Here is an 18,906-nt window from a genome sequence, read left to right as displayed (position 1 = left end):
ATTAAGAATCCAGAATTCCATCAAAGAAGTAAGCATATTGACGTAAGATATCATTTCTTGCGAGATTTATACAATAGAGGCGAAATTGATATAACGTATGTAACAAGCGAAGAGCAATTGGCAGATATATGTACAAAGGCGTTGCCAAAACCGAGATTTGAATATTTAAGGAAAAAGTTAGGTTTGAAAAGTAAAAAAGATATTAAGAGGTAATTGTTTGTAAACATGTAGAGTTTTTAGGGAGGGTGTCGAAGTGGTTACCACTTCTAAGAAAACTCTACATTTGGTCTTTTTTAGTTTTCTCAAGCACTGAAGCCATCGACAGCGCGTAGACAAAAGACTGCGACGAAGTCAGGCCATAAACAGTAGACAGGCGACGTTGGCTTCGGGGTTTTCAGTTATTAGGTAACACAGCTAGCGTGCGGATCTGGACCAGCTCAAATTGTATTTTTACTTATTCACTTCTATTTAAATATATTTTTCTACCTTACAATTTATCCACGTGTTTTCTCTGTTTACACACCGAATAACCTCAACATATATAATAATCATTATATATGTATATATAACATATAATTGTTATACAATTGTTTCGTATATGCAATATAATGTATAACATGTAATTATATAACACATTTAATAGTTATATAGTTATATGATATGTATATGTTTTATATACATATGCTACATAATGATTATTACTATTATATATATATATATATTCTTTTTATATATTTTTTATTTCCTTTGTTCATATATTTATAAATTTATATTACTGTCACTCGTAATCGTACATCCTTCAAAACAGAATAACTTTTTTAAAATGAAACCAAAAGAGTTGAGTTGTTCTGAAAAGTTGAAAGGATTAGTTTACTAGATGACGTATAAAAGAATTTCGAAAAAATCGCAATTGGTTGGAATTGCGCAGAAAACAGTACAGCTGGGTTTTTACAACTTTCATATCTAAGACTGCAATGAAGATTTTAAACATGTGTTTTGTAGATTTATATCAGTTATATACATTTTATCGAAATCGGTTAACGTTGCTATGTGCTACAAACGATTAAAAATAGTGAAAATTGCAGTTTTTTACTAGCACTACTTTCAGTTTATTACTGCAATAAATTTGAAAATTCCGAAGGCTACGGCTTGTTTCTGCATTAAGCGATTTTGATTAAATTTGCAGCTTATGTATATGTATATGTATATGTGTAACTGACATAAATCCACAGAACGTATTTTTTAAAGTTTTGTTACAAGCTTTACTTTTTACTACTTCACTATGTTCTTTGCGATTACAATTAAATGTCATTTTTCGAAAAGTCCTTTGCACGTCATTTAGTAAACTAATCCTTCCAACTTCTCGAAAAAGCTCAAGTTGTTTGATTCAATATTAAGAAGCTTATTCTGTTTCAAGTATGAACAAATTCGAGTACGTGCAACTGTACATGTAAAGAAAAACAAATAAATAGTAGTAATAATAAATATCAAAATATACATTAAAATTTTTTTAAATTTCTTAAATAAAGCTATATTTCCGCGTGTTATATTTAAATGTTCTTTCGTATTTTTTTAAAACTTTATTATTCGTTCTTTTTTTATATGAATCTATTTTTTACGTTGAGGTTTGTCTTTCACCTCTTGCTTTCTGAAGCAGCGTTATTGTTGGATTCTGGGCACGTGGCAGATGAGGTGTTGAACTTAACGAACTTAATCCTTGCGAAGGTGCTGAATGCGAATTGACAATTCGCGTACTGCTGTCATAACAACTTCGGGACGTTTCTTTCTTTTCTTCTTCCGTTTCCCAAGGTGGTGGGGCCTCCTGTGTACTCTGACAAATGACACGAACGGAGAAAAAGCGTTAATAATAAAGGGATATAAATTTCTAAAGCAATTCTGATTTCTATTAATACTCGTGCTGTTAAGACATTCGTACAACTAATGGCTAATAATAATAAATAGACTTAAATGATTTTAAATTTTCGAAAACTCAAATGTAGCTGAATCCTAATTATAATTCCACGATGTATGTAATATATTAATTATATAAATAAAATAAATCTTCACAAATCTGGAAATATTATATACATTACCATACATGAATATTCGTGTATAGTCAAATATCCCTTTGAAAATAAATGAGAGATTATTAAGCAATCATGTACATGATCTCTCAAATAAGTAAGCGTCTACTAAAAAAAGTTATAAACCAATAGTAATGAGTAGATGTCGAAAAAAATTCTATGCTTTTAAAAGTTCTGTAACATCGATGAAGGATACATAATAAAGAAATTATTGAAGGTTTTCAACAATAAAGGTTATTTATGAAAAATTATACTAATTTACAAATTTATTCTTTGGTCCTTTTACCAATGAAAATACAAAAAATGTGTTCGTTCAAATAGTGCATTTACGGCACTATATTACTGGTATATTATACAGGGTGGTTGGTAACTGGTGGTACAAGCGGAAAGGGGGTGATTCTACGCGAAAAAAGAAGTCGAAAATATAGAATAAAATTTTTTTTTTTTTTAATTTTCCATCGAGACAACGATCTACAGTGAGATCCGTTATAACGATACGCGATAAAGTGCACGCGTACCGAGCAAAAAATTCAAAGTCGATTTTCTGGAAAACAAAGTCTCGAACGAAAAATTTTTATTCTATATTTTCGACTTCTTTTTTCGCGTAGAATCACCCCATTTCCGCTTGTACCACCAGTTAGCAACCATCCTGTATATATTGCTTTACGGGTTTCAGCAAGGAAACAATACGATTATAGCCACTTGAAGTTTCTTTGAGATGTATTTAAAACAAATAGAAATTTCCGGGGGCGTGTAGACCTAATAATAGCACAAAGTTCTTTCATACATCTAATATAATATTATAAATAAAAACGTAAATATAATAAACCTTTAAGTAACGTTATATTTCGATCGTTTCAACAAACGTTTACATTCCATATTTTTAGTGGGGTGCAAACGAGACTATTAAATCTCGTTCAAGTTTGTGGGCGAACGAAATGGATCGTAGCATATGTCTCTTGATAACTTACTTCTTGCTGCGCTGGCTTTTTTCGGCTCAGAATAGGGCTTTCGAATTGCACCGGTCGAAATTCCTTTTTTTCAGGAACTGGACTGGTTCCGGCGCTGGAAGGCGTCCAGACAGGAGGGATTCCAGTATCCTTTGGAGGTTCTTTCTGTCCAGGACTCGGTTCCTTTGGGGGTGGCGGTGGCTCGCTTCCAGGTGACCAAACGCCTAGTAGCAAATATTCGTATTAGTAAACTATAGCTATTAATATTTCGTACTCATAATTGTTAGACTGTAGATATTTATATAAATTCATATTTTTTAATTATGGACATAATTAAAAAATGAAATGTAGGTATAGACAATTGTTTCACTTACTAAATAAAGTACTATACTTTAGGTATTTTATATATTTCGATATATTATTTTATATCAAATGTGTAAATGCACTGATAATATATAATGCATTAAATATATAATAGTAATAATAAAATATATAATAAAATATATAATGCATTGATATATGATGCATTCTCTGCATTTTTTCATTTTCAAATTTCCTATAAATCCATAAAAATCCGCAATCTAATAATTGTCATTTAACGTAATGTTAAAACTTGCACATTAATTACGAAAAAAGTGTAAATACAAACGAGATACGTATTAAGAAATAATTCATCATGTAAAAATTATACAATGGATTGTAATTTATTGAAATAAATTGTATTTGTACTAACATATATAACGTGCGCGCGCGTGTGTGTGTATGTATATTATTAGAAATTTTGTGATGAAGAGCAAATATTTATCGAAAAACTTATAGTCAGTTTTTCAACAATTCCTACGAAATGTTAAATTATTCTTGTTATGTAAATGTTAAATGTATTCTTCTAATTTTTTCCTTTCCATGCTTGAAACATACGGCTTGAAAAATTGAAATATTTCCGAAATCCATCGAGTAAACAGGAAGTCCACTTTTCCAATGACCATCTCTAATGAATCTCCAGCTATGTAAAGTTTGAAGATTATGCAAAATAGGTCTTCGCTTCTTTTTAAACACATCTGGTGCTCAGCATGGTGGCTTTCTCAATATCATACCCTTATATCGTAAATGTTTCTTTCGGAATGAACTCTCCATCATTACATTGCCATGCTTTAGACATTTCGAAGCAAGAGGTTAGAACAGTTTTGGAAGAACGGAATCGTTCCGACAATCGACGAGGAACTTTCAAAGAAGTGAAAATATTAAGTTAGAATGTTATTTAGGTGTATTGGGTGTGCAATACGCGTAATTCGAGAAATGTTCGTGCAGTGAGTGCTGTATGCAATGTAGCAATACTTTTTACAAAATAAACCAACGATTGCGGGATACCGGTTCGTTAAATTCTGCGAAATCTGGCGGATGAATTCAGCACGACGATCCGCATTTGGGAGATAAAATACTGCACCTTATTCAAGAAAATTCAAGTAGAAAAAATCTTCGCAAACGAATAAATCGAAAAATCTAACGCAATTCCAATTTCCCCGTGAGGCAACAATTTACTGATGAGGCAACATTTAATAAATGTGAAATAACAAATATACGTAACGAACATTTCCAGGCACGTGAAAATCCACGCACATTAAGAGATAGTTCACGCAGGATGGCGTATCGCACATTCTACCAGCGCAATGCAAGAGCACTTGAGCTGTTTTGGAAACAGGTACTTTCCTTGTTAAAGAGATAGCCCAGGTGAGCTATCTTCAATTTCTCAATGACGCATGTAAAGTTTTTCATCTGTAACGTATAATATCAAAATATTATAAGCTCAGGATATGCGGTTCCTTGAAATTAATTAAAAATATTACGAGATTTAGTGTGTAGCAAAAAAATTGTTTTATTTTAAGAACGAAGAGATAGCACGCTCTGCTAATATTTTTAGAAATTGCTCAGTAAGCCATGATTTATCAACGAGTAAAGATTACAGTACAATATTATATAAATTTGTAAGTATTTGGGACGCGGAAAAAAACGAGTCTGAAAAAGCAACTTCTTAAACTAAAACAGCAACAGTTATCAGTAGCAAAAATATCGAAAGTAATAAGAAGAAGTCGTAAAGTAATACACAATTTCTTAAAAAATGTTGAAGATTCTGGCAAAAAGAAAAGTACTAGTGATAAGCGAGCAATTTTGCGTGTAGCTTCCAATTCGCAGTTAACAACGAAGCAAATAATGGAAAAATGTAGTGTTAGTGCCAGTGTTTCAAGTGTTCGTCGAGTTCTACTGTCCTGCAAAAATGTCAAGAGGCTAAAATTGAAAAAGAAACCTTCGTTAACAACGAAACACAAAGTAGAACGTTTACGCTTTGCAAAAGAAAGAGTGCATTGGAAAAAGAAATGGAGAAGGGTCCTATTTTCAGACCTTTATCACTGCAGACGTGTGAATACAGAATACGGCAAAATTCTAAGAGAAAAGTCAGGTACTGTTTACAAGAAAGCGGAGGACATATAGAATATCTGTTGTAATTTGTTGTATCTTTTCTGGATACTCGCGACCGAGACATTCGCAGTGCGTGTGTGATATTGCTGTAAACACTCGCGGACGGAATAATCGTGGTGCGTGTGAGATTTTGCTCTGGACATTCGCTGTCGGGACAATCATGGTACGTGTGTGATTTTGCTGTAGTAACTCGCAGCTTCAAAAAATTACAGGAAACCTTAATCCTCTCTACTCGGAAATTGTATAGGGTGGTTTTCGAAATGCTCTTATGGATTTGCACGAGTCAGCAGGTTTAATGTTCAATCTACCATTTCCTTTGCAAAACATCGCGTGGGATTGTTTACGTCTCTGAATGCTATGGTCTTCTTTGGGATTGAGTATCACTGTAAGATGGTTTGCCCATGTGCGAGGACATGTTGACCGATTTTTAATTGTCAATAACTAAAAAACAAAGCCGAAAACGCAATTTTTTTTATTCTTGATTTTCGTCTTATTTTGGCTTTAAGAATCAGCCCTTAAATTGTCGGAAACCTGTAGCCGAACAACCTGTACATCGATTCTTCGAAACATTCTGCCTAACAAAGCATAAAGGTACATTGCTCTTCCCATGCCGATTTCTCATTCCATTAGATAAATCGATTCTAGAAAAGGACGGAAGAAATTTTTGGGCATTCATGCTGACGACGATAATCATTCCCTCATTCGTGCTTCGCGTGCAATTTTGAAATGGTCATTAACCGTTCAAGATCTGTTCCAAAGATTTTGCCTCTCTTGTGAGATTCATTGGAATTTTAGTCTTATTGAGAGTAATAATAAAATATGTGTTTTTGTGACAGATTTAAATTTTGAATATTCACTACGCCACAAAATTGAAGGACCACTGAATTTTTTAATTTTCAATATTCACTACGCCACAAAATTAAGGGACCTCTGAATTTTGACCGAAAAATTGTCAATATTTAAACTGCTGTAACTTCATAAAGAAAAAATCGTACAACTCTCTACCGCAGTTCATTTTAAATGGGGAATTCTTTGCTTTCACGGTCTTGAACTTAATCTTTTCAAAGATCCTTTTTTTGTTAGAAAACGACGTGGAAAATTAACTTTTCTTCTCTTCTATTCAAATTTTATAAATTCAAACGACTGTACGGAGTTTTAAAAATTTTCTTGGAGTTCGTTTTAAGATGAATTTATAAAGAGAAATCTGTCCTTTACAATATCCTCTAAAAAGTTGGTGTACGATTCTTTTCGTCGTCTCATCGCATTTAGAGCAAAAGGTATACACAGTTAGTATTGGAATAATTCAAAATAAACAATAAGATTCCGCGGTCCAACTTGTACTTCGTGTAGTGTATATGTTTAAAATGTTTCTAGTGTATGTGTGTTTAGTATCAGTGCGTGTGTGTCAAGCATGTGTTCAGTGCACGTGTAGTATACGTGTTTATAGTATGAGTATTTAGCGCTGAGTTTAGCATATTTAGAAACGAATATTACCCCTTAGTTGCCTTATCACTTCTTGGCATCATTCGTTTATACTAATACACAGCATGTTAATTGATTACACATTAATTCTTATTCTTGAACAACGCCTACAAAATCTGGAAAACCATCTAGTGATATTGGATGCATTGGGATTGGAAGATGCACTTCGGAGGGTTTGAAACACTTTCCCCTAATAATTAAAGGACGCTGTACGAATATGCACGAACGATGCCAAGAAGTGATAAGGCAATGAGAGACCTTTTGAAATGAATGAAAGCCGAATTTATTGTTTCACTTTGGAGGAACGCAGCATTTATCTGCCCTGTCTCTACAAAGGAAGTGTAAATTTGGTTTAATACTCGTTTCCAAATACACTATACACTCACACTACAGAAGCATTACTAAACACACGCGTTTATCATACACATCACAAACGATGCAAGTTCTACGTAATTTCAAACACTATGCAATTTCGTGGTACATCTTGGATAATTACAATGTTAGCGGATATTTTTCATTTAAGGTGTGATAAAACGGCGAAAAAGATCGTATATCAAATTTTTATAAGTCGTTGTAAAGGAAAGACTTTTCTTAAAAGTAAAAAGATAAAATTTCTATTAAAATCAACATTTATCCGTTCTTCATCTTTTAAACATAGTTTATTGTTTGATTTTTAACCGATAGAATGAAACAAAGTTAGTGTGGCGGGAAGATAAATGATTCAATTTGCAAATTTGTTAACTGAAAATAAAGAGATGAAATTTCCGTTTTGTTACAGTTACCGTGGTTGATGCCAGGGACAAATGAGTTATAACGAGACGCGATAAAGTGCACGCGTACCGAGCGAAAATTCAAAGTCGATTTTCTCGAAAACAAAGTCTCAAACGAAAAATTTTTATTCTATATTTTCGACTTCTTTTTCGCGTAGAATCACCCCCTTTCCGCTTGTACCGCCAGTTACCAACCACCCTGTATATAATTACACGATATAACAATAATTATCTGTATGTAAGAAACGTGAATAAGGGGAAGGAGAGAAATAGAAAAAAGAAGAGAAGGAGAGAAGAAGACAGATTACACCGAACAGAATAAAAGAAGAAAATATGGCAAATTAAGAAGAAGAGAAAATTCTAAACAAAAGTGGCAAACAAATTATGAAACAAGGTAATTCTTCTACTTTTCTGTGTTGCTTATTCCTAAGTATACATATAACTACGCAGGATATGATATATCGTGTGCATGTAGGATTTTGATTTGAAGAAGTATGTTTATTAAATTTTAAAGAACGAAAATTGAACAAGAAACCTAATAACTCGATGTTTTACAATTTAGCACAACACAATTCGATACAATTTGTATTGTACAACTTGTACAACATAGCACGATGAAAAACAACACGATTCAATGCGTTTTTAAACAACTTCTTGCATAATACGTTGTGCTCTGACAATTCTTGACTTACGACTGATTGGCAAGCGACCCTGAATTTTTCAGAAAGCGTCACACATACACTTGAATTTTTTGATACTAAATAATTAATATATATAACTAAGATATGTAATATCGTAGAATAGCTTTGATTGGAGATCGGCTGAAATTAGAAAACACCGTGTACGCCGTCTTTTTGTGGTTTGTTTACATCCAAGAGCGCCTAGTAACAGTGACGCGAGAAAAGATAAGCAGCGTCAAAACAGAAGTACGGTTTCATATTTCAAGGAGTGGCAATCGAGAGGCCAAAGTATGTGAGCCGAAAAGTGTGTGAGTGTGTGTGTGCAGGACCGAGCAGGAATGCATTGGCGAGGGTCAGAGTTGATCGAGACGTCGAAGCATAGAGTCGTTAGAATTGAGTTGCGAGTGTTGTCGAGTGTTAGAGTTGCTAGTGAGAGAGAGAGAGAGAGAGAGAGAGAGAGTTACCAAATAGTTGTCAAGTTATTTGTTGTAAATACGAGCGTTGCATTTAGTTTTCCTGTTAATCAAACATCGTTTCTCTGTCTAACTAATATCTGTATTTTTAATCCATTATTAATAAATTATAATCAATCGGACAAAATTACACCTTTAATATATTCCGATATTACAGATATATATATTATAATATAATTAATATATATATTTATTTATTTATTCATGTAAATATATATGTCAAGTTCTCATTATGATTAGGGTTAGGGGCGTGAAACGAATCCTCATTTGGACTACACATTGTTGCTATGCAATGGAGAAGATATTGACTAGTACAAATACGACAATTACAGAATTTGACAAGTAACCGCGGTAATCAGACACTCGAGAAGCTAATGACAATGATCCTAGGTCCAACAACGAATCCGCAGTCAACGGGGTAACAGAATGCGCTTTCTTCCAAAACCCAAGTCGTACTCAACTTGCTTGGCTACGGTGCAAATATTACTAAACTAACTCTTTGTTAAAACGTGGAATATCCACCGAGCGTAAAGACGATAAGTCACTCGCTAATAGAGAGAAACGCCTAAGAGAGAAACGACTTTCCATCGCGATGATGCTGCAGAGGAAAACTATGATGGGGACACGAGATCATCGGATTCGTCGGGGATAGCCTTCGTTCGGAAAGTGAGGGAAATTGGCGTTGCTGTTTTGACGTTTTAACAAAGAGCTAGTTCGGTAATACTTGTACCGTAGACAAGCAAGTTGAGTACAACGTGGACTTTGGAAGAAAGCGCATTTTGTTAACCCGTTGACCGCGGATTCGTTATTGAACCTAGGATCGTTGTCATTAGCATCTCGAGCATGTAATTGCCACAGTTACTTGTCAAATTCTGCGATAATCGTATTTGTACTAGTAAATATCTTCTCTATTGCATAACAACAATGTCAAATTTAAATGAAGATTCGTTTCACGCCCCTAACCCTAATCATAATGTGAACGCGACATATATATTTAAATATTTGTGAATTCCAAATTAGTAAATGTACATATATGTATCTTCATTCTTTATTTCATGTGTATGTATGTGAATGAGATATTTGTGTGGAAAGTACGTGTGATTCGTGCAAGACAGCGTTCGACCACATTTAGTAGCACCTCAAAATACTTAATGCATATGCGATTTTTCTGTGAACACCCGCGGACGGGACGATCGCGGTGCGTGTGTGAAATTTGTATAAACATTGTTTATATGTGATATCATTTATTAATTATTTATGGAGGCAAAGGAAAAGAGAAAACATTAATCCTCTCCACTAAAAAATTCCATAAGACAGTTTCCGATATGTTGTTATGGATTTTAATGAGTAGGCAGGTATAACGTTTAATCCATGATTTTTCTTACAAAACACCACGCAGAATGGTTTACATCTTCGAATGTCATAGTTTCCTTCTCTACTTGCACGAGGCAAGTTACTGCCCATATATCGTTTGATTTGAGAATCGCTGTTTCGGCTGCTTAGGTTGACCTACTTTCGTTCGTGTAAGAAGGTTTGCTCACGCATAGGGATTATTTTGGCTAATTATGAATAATCAATAACTAAAAAACAAAGCCGATAACACAATTGTTTCATCCCTGATTTTAATCTTGTCTTAACATTAAGAATCGCCCCTTAAATTTTTTTACATTTGTAACTAAGCATCCTGTATAGAATCTCCATGTGTAATTTGAGATCTTTTGATTTAACGCTAAAAGTGTTATTATAGTGAAAATACTGTAAATGAAAACATTTATTTAAAAATACCTTGCATTTCAAATTTTTTTTCAATGTACTTCAAACGTATGTGTTATTTAAGAAGACTATTTTGAATGTTATGAATCATGAAATAGGTTACAGACATACGCAAGTAGATATATGTATACATATAAAACATAAAATGTTATTTATGTTGGCAAAAGCTTACAGGTCAAGAAGAGTAAAATTAGTATCATCATACAGAGTGAGTCACGAAACATAATCAATTTAGATCATTCTATTGTTAGTGAATTGATCGAAAAAATTTTTGTTTGGTATAAATTTTTGTTTGGTAAAAAATTTTAATGACGTCTTTAAGATGATTATACTAAAGTCACCTTTTTCTTTCGTAATTTTGAAGTCCATTTTCAGTTTTATTATAGATGAACTTATAATTTTGTTTACACCTATCTTTTACTTGATATTTAGACGAATTTGACATGCGTCAAATATCTTTTTTCCACCTCAACCGAAGAAACATTACAAAGATATCCTTTATCTTGATTAAGACGATATTCAAACCGACGTCCATCAGCTGCAATACACTTGGGTAAACGCAAAATTAACGACTGCTTCACGAACTTGGATCGATATTTGCTAAATGTTTCCTCTGTTTAGCTAGACAGAGAACATAATACATATCGAATTCGTCTTAGTATATCTTATACCTGCTGAAAGGAAGTACAAGAAAATTAAATGTTTATTCATAAAAAATTGAAGACTTTGAAAATTCAATAACAGGAAAACCTAAACAACAGAACAACAAACAACAAAAATGGAATTTATTATAATTATCTTAAAGGTCTCTTTAAATCTCTTAATGGACTGATTGAAAAAAAATTTTCAATCAGTCCATTAACAACAAAATAATATAAATTGATGATCTAAATTGATCCAGCAGGTATGGTATAATATATTTATACATATATACAGAGTTATCTACATAACTTGGAACCCACGGTTACGAGAACATACGAAAATGGCAACAGTGTAACGTGTACACTTACTACTACAATTTAATGTCGTTCGCAATCTACGAGCTGTTGCTAGAAGTATAATTAGGCGAAAACACAGAGCGATTTAGCTGTCAACGAAGGACTTTAAATTTGACGTCGCAATAAAGAGAAAACGATCGCTGAGAAAATGAGCCTCGCGTTTTCGCCCGACAATTTCGAATTCCCGTATGCTCCTGAGGCTTCGAAGTAAGCAAGCGCAGTTCTGTTCCCAAATGTAGCTCAATTTTTTTTTCGTAACTGATATCTTGGATTATGCTTACCTGAAATGTGATTATAACGAAATTTCTTTTTTTATTTAAAACTACATTCAATTGCCAAAATTATTAAAAAATTGAAATTATTCACATTCATACAAACATCGAGGTTCTTTTTCCACTCCGTCGGTTAGTTTTCAATTTTAACATATAAAACATTTTCGTCTAAGTTGTACGTCAAAATTTTTAAATAACAATCACTTTCTACAAATTGTCCGGTATTATCTGATTTTGGATCGCTCTGTTGTGAATACGTTGAATGTAAGAATATGAAACAAGGAAATCAACTGAGATAGAATAAGAATCTCATATTTAATACAGAATTAACCTAGAATTCATATTTATAAAGTCCAGTTTACAAAAACAGAAATTAATTTAACCTTCGTACTGTGGTACTTGAGTTCGTTCGGACTAGTCGACGAAGGATAGAAATTGTTTGTTCCTTGCTTGCTTCGAAGCTTCGGAAACGTAGAAGCGTATAAAATCGTTGAACGAAAACATGAAGCTCGCTTTCTCAGCGATCTCCCTATTTTGACGGCAAGTTTAAAGTCCACCGGCGACTATTAAACCGCTCTGTATTCTCGTCTAATTATACTTCTAGCAACAGCTCATAGATGGCGTGCATGTTACACTGTTGCCATTCTCATATGTTCTCACGTGCGCGGATTCCGACTTAAGTGGATAACTCTGTAGTAAACATTTCTTGTATCTTCGCACATGCACGTTGTGCACGGCGCTCGCCCGACCCTTATTTATAAACAGAAGATAAGCGGCCAGTGGTCCGCAACTAATACTAACTTATACGCCACCACAGACGCACAACTATAGACAGAATTCACAGTTCTGTTACTGGTTGTTTTTCACGAATATCTCAGAAACTACGCGAATTCAGCCCTTATGTATATAGAGAAAAATCGTTCAAACTGTCGACTTCTACAACATAGACAAAAATAATCAAAATCGGAGTCTAGTCAGTCTTTTTACAGATCTTTTCACAGAAAATCCAGTAGGATATTGATTATTCGAAATTAGCGAGTTTACATACTTCTGAATCACAGTACCTGGCACATCGACGCTATCACATAGCCGGATCACTCATCCAACCACAGCCATATAGACTGGTGTGGACCACAGTCACATATCCGGATGTGGAAAGTCTTATGGCGAAGGTAAGGTTTTTAATAACCAGCAAATGTCGATCAATTTATCCACAGAAAGACGTTTTAATCAAGTAGATAGGTTTCGTTGTGTAACGTGATCATATGTTTCCCACCTGAAACTATTATGTAAATCATCTAACGGTAAATCCATACATACAATCGTAACATATGTTGAATGAGCGGGCTGCGGCTCACGGTCTTGCTCCCTACCCCGCTGTTTCACAGAACTCCGTGAAAGAACAAAAGAGCCGGCATAAAATGTTACTTTTTTATTTAGTGGTTGGAAGCTTTAGGCTTTAGATCACCTTTTAGAATTTGGAACACCAAAAATCTACGTCTGAGAATATAAGTTGGAACAAACACGTTATATCATAATCATAATTATGTTTTAGTATATCTTTATATCATAATTATATAATAATTTAGGTGAATATAATTATAACTGTTATAACTCAATTAAAAGTGAATATTATGAATGCATTGAGTTTAGGTTTGGGTTAGATTTTTCAATCTGATCGCTGTGAGGTGACCGGCTACGCTTGCGTGAAATAATAACGATTATTCTATTTCATAAAATAATATCAATTATTCGTTTCCCTATTATTTTTATAATTAATTTATTATTAGTTCATGCAAGCATTCTCGGCCGTCGCGAGGCGGCCGGATTGAGAAATCGAACCCAAACACTGATGATATTCACTTTCAAGTGAGTTATAACGGACATTTGTTGCAACCTCACACGTGCAGTTGTACACGAGGCCTTTAAGCTCGCACAACCTTCCTTTACAAGACCTTTACAACCTTACAAGAAAATAAGTGGCCGGCAAACAACACAGCCACAAACGCACAACTATATGCAGAAATACACATGCAAGACAGTACCAGCTTCCTTTGTCGCGAATATTTCGGAAATTAAACGAGGCCGACGATTATATGTATAACAGAAAGATATTCAAAATGCTGATTTCTGTAACATATTTATAAATCACCGAAATCGGGGAGGACGGAATGGTTCTACAAGATCACCTATTATTTTCATCATTTCATACCTAATCATTCGACGTTCAACAAATGAAGTCTAGCTGTTTCTCAGTCTTTCTCTCTCTCTCTCTCTCTCTCTCTCTCTCTCTCTCTCTCTCTCTCTCTTTCTCTTTCTTTAACATAATTGTTGATAAGTTGGATTCGACTTAACGTGTTCCTCTAATCACGTTGACTGCCACGCGTGTTTTCAAGGAAATCTCCGTCAAGCCACGCGTGCCGCAGTACCAAGCGTTCTCTGCTAGGTACTCCCATCGATATTTTAGTAATGCAGAGTAAATAATTTTTTTAATAAACCATTTTCGAATTACTTTTATAACAATTCAATAGTCTTATTCTTCCCTCTGGAATATCTTTTCAAATACCTACGACGATCCTTCGCAAGTAGTCAAATAAACGACACCCGAATACGGGTTTACGCGGCCCTACCAGAAACTTTACTGACACCTGAATACGGGTGTCGTGGCAGCCAACGTGCTATGAAAGTTTCTAGACCTGTGTATACGATCGTGGTGTGGACTACAGTCATATTAACAGGTCTCGACACTCATACAGCAGTCTAAGGAAAACCTACCGGTAGTGACTAATTATGAAAAATCAGCATGTAAGACGACAAAGTCCGGGTTCTTGCGGGACAGAGATGAGTAAAATATCTCTGTCTTTGTCTCAGACATTCATAGCATGTCACGCATGCGCAGGACGAGAACCTTTTTGTCTTTCAAGTTAATTTTTCCCAACTAGTCACAACCGAATTTTCGCATCATTTTGCCTAGGCTTCAGTGTGAGCATCGAGACCTGTCATATGATCATGGTCGTGATTAGTTGTGAAAATTCAACATGGAAGACAAGAAGGTTCCGTGCATGAGTGATATACTATGAATGTCTCAGATAGAAATAGAAACTTTGTACTTTGTTTGTCTCGGAAGAATTTTCTCGTGTTTATTTCCCAAAATTAGTCAGGATCACGACTTACTTTTCGGACAATTCTCCTTGGACAGTATCGAAACCTGCTTATATGATCATGGTTTTGTCAATGCTTTTGATATAGGAAAGCCCAGACTTGTTTACATGACCTTGATTAAGAAATCTAATATTTCTATTGAGATATGTATAATTTTATGTGCTAGGCTAGGTTACACGCCTAGTAGTAATACTTGTATGTGAATATCAGTGAGTAGAAGTATGTGTGTGCGCGACGTCTCGAAAACAAAGGAATGTAAACTGTTTAGTCGGTTAACCCCTTAACCTACGATTTACGTTCGAGAATTTTGGTCTTAAAACGTAAACAAGCTATTATATATGTCGGGTTTACATTAGAATTAGGGTTAGGGGCGTGAAACGAATCTTCGTTTGGGTTACACGTTGTCGTTATGCAATGGAGAAGACATTGACTAGTGCAAATACGATTATTATAGAACCGGACAAGTAACCGCGGTAGTTAGGTGCTCGAGATACTAATGACAATGATCCTAGGTTCAATAACGAATCCGCGGTCAACGGGATGACAACAGAACGTACTCACAAAGTCTAAGTCTGAGAATAATCACTGATCGCGAAGGCGTTACTCTTGGATCGATGAGATCGCGAGCGAGAATGCCTTTCCCGTCCCGATGATGCCACACAGGAAAACTATAACGGGGTGTGTCTAAGGATACGAGATCATCGGATTCGTCGAGAAAAGCCTTCGTTCAGAAAGTGTTGCTGCTAATTGGTTAATCTCCATATCGGTGGTTAGAAAAGGATGCTAGCCGCCCTCGAGGGAAAGTTGCTAGTGGGAGACGCCGCTCGTTGAAAAATATGTCTTCCCTATCTTCCCGTAGTTGGGACAAAGACTGTTTGTCTGTTTGAAGAACTTTAGTTAACTAAACCTTAAGATTTATAACGGGCCCTCGGGCTAGCCGAACATGTACTGCGGAGACGCATCGACATCTGGCAATCATCTTACTCGAAGAATAGGGTCTGCACGTGGCGAGCCACGGGACAGAAACCGTTGGAATGTTTACTGTCGCGTGTCGCCACAAATATTTCTTTTAAGGAGAGCTATAGAATTACTTCATACCTTTGTTAGGCAAAGCGTTCATCCCGTGACCGCGGCTACGTTCGGTGACTGACTGTCGCCTCGAACCCAAGCTCATTATCACAATTCTCGAATAATTACAATCGGGTTGAATAACTACAATTGTTCAATTACAGCTATAGTAGACTCTAGGTTACAATGTTGCGGGATTATCCAAAATTCCAAAGGCTCCGGTGTTCTTTCATCTCCGACATATATTATATTATATATTATATTTGGCCCGATCATCGTACTACGGGCTATGCCCGTAATATTTACGTTTGGCCCTATCACCGTGCTACGGGCTATGCCCGTAGTAGATGTAAGTTCAGAGATTAAAACAGTCGGCTATGAAAGAAAGTGCCGAGACGCGAGCAAGTGTGTATCGACGAATATGTGGCGGCACTCGACCACGGAAATTTCCAACGGCTTCGCGACACAAAGCGCTATACTTTCAAAGCGTAAGGCAGACAGGCCTAATGTACCATCGATATCCCTACGGTTCTTTCGCCGAATATTCGGAAGGATGCATACGCGGCAACCGTCGCGGACTTCTAATAAACGCGCGCGTAGTGGGGATATGGAGGGGTATGGTCGGGTATGGAAGTGCTGAAGCGCGTGCAAGTATGTATCAATGAATATCTTCGAAATCGTTTATCAAATAAATATATAATTATTCTAGTATGAATTCTAAGTGTAAATTTAGTGTTCCTATACCATTATTTCGGCTATTAAGATCGCTTTATATGTATCTTATAATGTAAGATACTAAATACTAAAATTATAATTTAAGATTTTTTATTTTTAGTTTTCCAGAAAACGTAACCAGGGTCCTAATGCCTATGGGCGGCAATTTACATAAACATTAATTTCTATTCTTGTCAATTTGAATTAAAAGCTGAATTTAGATCAAAATTGATGCTTAGTATCTCATTTTCTTTTTTCTTTTCCTAAAATTAATATAGAAGAATTTTTCTAGAATCGATAAATGATGTATCATTACTTAATTATCAAACTGAATCCTCTGTTGATTTGTACAAATAATAATTAGCATTTCTCTCGTATATTGCAATATACAATATGCGTATTTAGAATCTATCCGTTTTTTTTTATTCATTGTCTGAACCTAGTAGTGGAAAAATAGGTTAGAGTTTTTCAAAATAAAAATAAAACACCGGTTAAATATTACCTTAATTTAGAATGTTTCTATTACCATAACTTAATCAAAAATTAACTTGTGTTAAATATACCGATGTTATCACAATAAGATTTTCATTATAGTAACAATAATTTGCAGGAAGACTATTATAATTAGAAGCAATTAAGAATTAGTAACCATGAACATTGTTCGGGATTTTGGGTGACTCTCAGTTAATGATTTGGACAGCACATCAGCCTTTTTTGGGAAAGTCCGAAGTTTGTACCTGCCAAGTTGTAAACTTTACGATGAAGATCTCGCCGTGAGGCTAACTAACAACCTAAGTGCTCGATGGGTTCGCTCTAAGGTAAACATCTGGTATTATTCAGCAACAACAGAGAAAATTGGAAGGAATAGATCCCCATCCCATAAAAACCACGGTGAGAAGGAAAACCTGAGGATGGAGAGCTAGTATATAAGGACCAGGTTAGGTTTCTTCCAGGAGTCCTCAAACAGTCTTCACCACGCAATCATACTCTTCAAATAAATCAGCAAAGCACAGCATTACTCTGTATTTTTAATCTACCTCCACCTTAAGCGTTAATAGCTTTCACGGTTCGCGATATCAACCGATCAGCTGCAACCTGACTGTTGACCGACCAGTCGAAACATTACGATCTTCCTTGCATAAGTTTAGGCTCTGTCCTAATTGGATGTTGTACATCGACAAGTTCGATAGTCCGTGTCTATATACGTCAGATACTTAAAAAAGGATTGTGTGGAAGGAGTTGTGGAAGCAGGAAAAGACAGTAAATGTGATTAATGGCTGCGATAATGCGATGTAGAAAAAGGAAGATTCATAAGTGCAGCACTTGAGAGGGCTGCACAGTATGTGCGCACAGTGGAGACAGGTTTTCTCCTCCGTATCGACGGAGTAACATTAAATGCAATAACAAAACTTCATTTTAAATCTTTTGTTAACATATTGATGAGATCTTCTCTATTAAAATAAAATCAAACATAACATTATTATAAAATTAAGCAATGCGACAATATTCATATACTTTCATATAAAATTTACTATAGAATTTTGTGATATGGTGTTTGGTCTGATTTTACTCTTGAAAATCTTATCAATGTATTAATGGGATTTTTATTAACAAAAGATTTAAAATAAATAAGTTTCGTCGTTGCATCACTGCTGTCTCGTCGATACAAAGGCGAAAGCAACCCCACTACGCGGCCATCTTAAGCACCCGAAGACAGGTCAATGATCATTTTCGCATGAAACGATCGCTACTAATGGTGGAGAGTTCCTTTTTCTACGTTGCATTGTCGTACGACTGATTTGCTCCTTCGATCTTGCACTATCCTTTTTTATGTTGTTGTATGCCTGACTTATATGGAAGCTGTCGTATTGTCGTAGGATTAAATGTTTATCGATCAGTCGGTCTTGTTGCTGTAGTGCTGTGCGACATCCAGCTATGGCCTAGGATAAGACACAACTTAAGAGGGAGAAACGATACTTAACGCTGAATTTCAAAATTATGTTAC

General features: G+C 35.1%; 1 protein-coding gene across 1 annotated transcript in view; it reads right to left on the bottom strand.

The window, feature by feature from the left end:
* Positions 1 to 18,906, bottom strand: part of LOC126875523 (uncharacterized) — a 422,308-nt gene that overhangs the window by 143,784 nt on the left and 259,618 nt on the right. Inside the window, exons 11-12 of the mRNA XM_050638500.1 lie at positions 3,056 to 3,258; positions 1,639 to 1,831 (exon numbers count right to left, since the gene is read on the bottom strand). Coding sequence (XP_050494457.1) covers positions 1,639 to 1,831; positions 3,056 to 3,258 — 396 coding nt within the window. The remainder of the gene's footprint in view (positions 1 to 1,638; positions 1,832 to 3,055; positions 3,259 to 18,906) is intronic.

This window comes from Bombus huntii, chromosome 18 (assembly GCF_024542735.1).
Source record: "Bombus huntii isolate Logan2020A chromosome 18, iyBomHunt1.1, whole genome shotgun sequence".
Taxonomy (NCBI): Eukaryota; Metazoa; Arthropoda; class Insecta; order Hymenoptera; family Apidae; genus Bombus; species Bombus huntii.
This window is presented reverse-complemented; position numbering and strand designations above follow the sequence as displayed.